The sequence below is a fragment of the Limulus polyphemus genome, unplaced genomic scaffold (genome assembly GCF_000517525.1).
Source record: "Limulus polyphemus unplaced genomic scaffold, Limulus_polyphemus-2.1.2 Scaffold1482, whole genome shotgun sequence".
NCBI classification, from domain to species: Eukaryota; Metazoa; Arthropoda; class Merostomata; order Xiphosura; family Limulidae; genus Limulus; species Limulus polyphemus.
In genome coordinates, this window is record NW_013667092.1 from 17,415 (window position 1) to 22,871 (window position 5,457).

At 31.6% G+C, this 5,457-nt stretch overlaps 1 protein-coding gene across 1 annotated transcript in view; it reads left to right on the top strand.

Annotated features, from left to right (window-relative positions):
* LOC106463785 (amphiphysin-like) overlaps window positions 1–5,457 on the top strand; it is a gene marked incomplete at its 5' end in the record, with an annotated part of 32,870 nt that overhangs the window by 10,805 nt on the left and 16,608 nt on the right. Inside the window, 2 exons of the mRNA XM_013923854.2 lie at window positions 2,680–2,774; window positions 4,417–4,512. Of these exons, the coding sequence (XP_013779308.1) occupies window positions 2,680–2,774; window positions 4,417–4,512 (191 nt within the window). The remainder of the gene's footprint in view (window positions 1–2,679; window positions 2,775–4,416; window positions 4,513–5,457) is intronic.

Genomic DNA, 5,457 nt, shown 5'->3' on the forward strand with positions numbered 1-5,457 from the left:
ACACACCTATATATATATATATATATGTGTGTGTGTGTGTGTATATAATTTTCAAATATTATGACATTTACTTGATTGTAACCACTGAACTTATATTTTGTTTGAACTGTACTTATAATATATTAACCTTAACTTTTGAAGATTAAGAATAAACTATAGAGCATTTCCAAAGAACTACCATCTTTATATTAGTCATGTGTAACTACTCTTTCTTATTCTTAACTTCTACTTCTACCTTAACTAAAAAAATTAAAAACTAATTACTAGCATAGTTGCCAGGTTTGTCATAGTATCCCAGAATATCATGAGTCACTTGCTTAAAGATACATATTTAGCTGGACGTTATAAGCACATCTTAATCTTGCTGTTTCTTTCAAAGACTTAAACTAGGCTTCTGTTTAGCATCAATCAAATATGCATGGACTGATCCTATATTGGAGAAGAAATGTTGATGTACAGAACTGTGCAAAAGTGTTAGGACAAGAGAATATTTTGTCATTCTTTCTATTTTACGGGGCAAATTCTTCCATGTCATTAAAGAATGTAAATTTCAACACTATGGTAAAGGTTCACAGATCCCTGTTGACAATTGAAAGAACCAGGGTGAGAATACTTATCATTCTTTAGAATTCCCATATACTTGTATCAAGGGCACGTCGTAAGGGTTCTGCTTAAATGAACATACTGATCAAATTTGGGGTATGAAATAACTGTCATGGTACCCTATGCAGCATCTTAACAATATAGAAAGAAGTTAGCAAGGAGCTAGCATATGGTACCAGTACAAACTAAAAAAAATCAACTTAATAGCACTCCACAAATAAACCTTGATAAAAACAGTATTTCACACTATATATTAAATTTTTTTGTCATGCCACGGCCCAAAAAGCATAGAGAATTGTCAGTAGAGCAGAGAGTTTGCATAAAAGCTTTACGTGATGCTGGTTGGACTCTCTGACAAATTGCTGCAGACTTGAAATGCTTCTCAAACACTGTCAATTACACACTAGATCTTGAGCCCAAGACAGGTAAATTTGAAAATAGGAAAGGAAGAGGCAGAACACCTAAACTCAGTGATACTGATGTTAAGTATCTTTGGGACAAACGGAAGACTGCCACTAATCTCAAGCATGAGATAAACAACCATGTACCGAATCACAGAAAAGTGTCCAGATCTACATTATCAAGAAGACTCAATGGGCATGGTATATTTGGTTGTGTAGCAGTTACGAACCTTTACTTTGAGCTCCAAATATTGTCAAGAGACTGAAATTTACTAAAAAGTACACAAGTTGGTCTGTTGATTATTTGAAAAGGGTGTTATAGATGGATGAGTCCAAGTTTGAAATATTAGGTTCAAAGCGTAGATTGTACATCTAATAAAAAAAAAAAAAGGTAGAAAGATACTTACCTCAATACATAGTACCTACCATGAAGCATAGGGAGGCAGTGTGATGGTTTGGGGGTGTTTTACTGCTTAGGTGACAGGAGATGTTTGCAAAATAGATGGAATAATGGACCAGCGCAAGTACCATCAGATATTGATCCGTCATGGTATACCCACTGGTTTGTGTATTATTGGTAAAGGATTCTAACACTCATCCAACCTATGCAGAAATTGCTTAGCCAAGAAAGAAGCTGGTGGAATCATTCAAATGATGCAATGGTCCCCACAGAGACCTGATCTCTACCCAATTGAGCAGATCTGAGATTTGATAGATCTAAAACTTGACAAATTAAAAGTTACTTCCAAATAAACTTTATGGGAGTGTATTAGAGACATTTTGAGTAAAATTCCAAAGAACACTTTGATCAAATATGTTGCAACAATGTCTGAAAGACTGTCTTCAGTTATTAAAGCAAAAGGGGGCACACAAAATATTAACTGTTTGCTGAACTCAAGCACTTCCACTGAGTTTCTGTTGTACTAAATATGAAGATTAATAAAATTTTGATGTTTCATCTGTGATTTACCTTCCATTATTCTTTGAAAGTAGCCTAAAATCTAATTTTTGACTTTGTCCTAACACTTTTGCACAGTACTGTGATTTCATATTTACTATGTGTAACTACATGAAATGTTACAAACTTTTAATGAAATGTACATATCTATTGTATACAAAAAACAAAAACAAATGTGTTACAAAAGTATTTTAGTCAAGATTTGTCTGTGAACTGACGTCAGTTTCTGTGAAGAATAAAAATACTTTTGCCCACCATACAGTTTGCACATTGCATTTACACAACCTCTAGGACCTTCAAAATGCATATTTGCAGGTTTTTCAGTATTCCTGTATATTTTGTACATACTCTTCTCTATCACCAACTGTCACTAAATCAGTAATGTAGATTAAAATTAGTAGTTGATAATTCTGACATCAAGTACATAATACCATGTTGAATGGCACTCTGTAAAAGTTCATGATGTGCACTTTGACCTCCACCTGTGCACATGGGTTAAAATAGGTAGCTTTGCAAATGTTTTGATAAAGATGTAGTATTTAAATTAACGTAACTGTGGAGTGTTGGAAAACGTATCATCCACTCTAAAAAGAACCATTAGATTGAACATATACATTATAGTAGGATATTTTAAGTGTGTGAATTATTAAATTAATAAATTAGTTCTGTGCTTGCCCTATATGTTTTTATGTAATATACATATAACCTATTGAACAGCAATGCAAATATCAAGCAAAAATCTGATGGACACACTGAGTGAAATGTATGAACAGGAATGGATAGGACATGAACAAGTGCCAGTACAGGCTCAGGTTGTGAACTTCTTTTATTTACTCTATCTCTCCAAGTTTTTGAGTTTGTAAATGTAAATTGAACATAAATTGATTGTGTTTTTCCTTATTATTTCAAGTATTCTGCTATTTTGAACTTATCAGGAATGAGAGGTATGAATTTTTAATTTCGATTGAGTATGATAGGTTAGCCATAGAAATTTACAGAAAAACACTACATCATTGAAGAATAAAAAAAATCACAAGTTGAGGTTTTTTCAATAAATCTGAAGTATAACAATTAGGAATACCTGCCACTAGGGACCAGTTTAAGTTAAAGTATGCCATACTTACGATTTTGTGCTTGAACTGGCATGAAGATGCTCATGTGTTTTGTATGAAGAGTTTTTCTCTGCATTTTTTTTTTTTTTTTTTCATTTGCAGACATTGTCTTTTTGGAAATTTTAAACTTCTTTAATAAGAAAACCTAAATCTGAAATTTTGTGTAAAAAAGGACAAGTACTTTTAAACTGTGTAAGCTAAAAAATATATTCAGAAAATAAGTTAAAAGACAATTATTGCTTCTTCATTGAATCCTGTTGAATAATTCATTAAATACATTATTGAATTTTGCATTCTTTAAACAGATAGTTTAACTGAAGAAGGAAGAGAGAGAAAAGTTCTCTGTTGTTCCTTTCCTGTACAGAAAATGAATGTTATTAATGTAAATTTTTATTAACAGTGCCCTAAACAAAAAGATCAAGCTTCTGATTAACTAGCTTATGAATTTGTGAAATAATGATGGTATTTTATGTCATATGCTACTCTCTTTCTCCTTGTTTGGGGCGTGGCATGGCCATGTGGTTAGGTTGATCAACTTGCAATCTGCTGGTCATGAAATTGGATTCTGTCACTGAATATGCTTACTCTTTAAGTTTTGGGGGTACTATAATGTGTCAGTCAATCCCACTGATCTTTGGTAAAGAGTAGCCAAGTGGCATTAGGTAGTGCTGACAAGCTGTGCTTTCCATCTAGTCAAAATTAGGAATGGCTAGCCCTTTAGTAGCTTTTAATAAATTAAATAAACAATTAAACTATCTTTTTTTTTGTAATTGTTAATAATGATCAGACATTTGAACAAAAATTTAAGTAAAAGTTGTTGATTTCATATAGTTTACCTTTTCTCTAGCCCCCCCCCCCCTGCCATAGAGAATAAAGAATTTAAACTAGTGCTTATATTGTTCAAGGTAAAAGTTATCTAAGCAGAAGAATTATGGCAGTAAAAATACTTGTGTTCAGATCATGCATTTTACAGATTGATACTTAAATCTTTTAATATTAATAATTAATAAGTTTTTAGAAAAACTTTTCTCTCCTTATGTATATTCAGTAAATATCATTTAAATAGGATATTGCAGAGCTATATTAAATATGTATTTTAAAAATATATATAAAGATTTAATTTGTTTAATTGTTAAGTTTTATAGTTGATAAAACCAACACTTGTCTCTTGAAGTGGTTTGTTCAGAAATTTGAAATCCAGGAGATAAAGTCATACTGTGATTGATGTAGTGAGATTGATCAGGTGCAGTAGTCATTTGAGTTTTAACTTGCTGTGCATTTACAGGTTTTCAAACTTTTAAAAAGTATATTTTATTTTTTATTGAAGCTTTATTTATTTTAGAAATTAGAAAGTATGGTGGAAGATTTTTGCCATAAATTGAATGATCAGGTGACAGTACCACTTGCAACTTACATGAACCAGTTTCCTGATGTTCGGGTAAGCTAACACAAATGTGTAATAATGAAGTTTAATGTCACTAACTGAATTTTACTCCATACCACACTTAGTATTGAAAAAGTTGTTTTTTTACTATACTTTGTGAAGAGAACAGTTGTAAATTGTTATAGATTGTTCCAAGTCTTAGTGCTGAAATTTATTGGTAACTGCAATATACAGGTTATTTTATAACTAGTTGTTTTAAAATATATTGGGTACATTATATGTTTAGTCCTTTCCAGATCAGTAAAAATAATTGTGTTTTGAAGTACATTACTACACTTTGTTTTATCTTGACTTTCAAAGTAAATATTGTTTTTTTTTAATGATAATTACTTATTTGTGTTTTCATAATCAAATGAGCTCATCTATATACTACTAAAACTCTGAGATTGTTTGTTTGTTTGCTTGTATTTAATTAAATACAGCAAATACGGCATACAATAGTGCCATATTTGTAATGAAATGAGAATAGAAACAGAATAAAACAAGTTTCGTTAAAATTGGGCCACGGGTTACCAAGTTAGCGCCATTTTTCATATCACTTTTATGAAAATGTCTAGATGAATTTAGGTACACTAGATGGCGTCACATATCGGTTTATCTATCTATCTATATACTATTAAAACTCTGAGATTGTTTGTTTGCTTGTCTGTAATTAAATACAGCAAAAATGGCACACAATAGTGCCTTATTTGTAAGAATACAGTGCCCCCCTGAAATGAGAATAGAAACAGAATAAAACAAGTTTCATTAAAATCGGGCCACGGGTTACTGAGTTAGCACCATTTTTTGGGTCACTTTTATGAAAATTTGTAGCATGAGTAATTTTACATCACACTACCATTTGCGCTCTTTACGAAACTTCTTTGTTCAAATCTAATACCCTGCCAATGTTCCCATCTTCAATAAAAGGCGTCAGATGACAAAAACAAGATCTTGAAG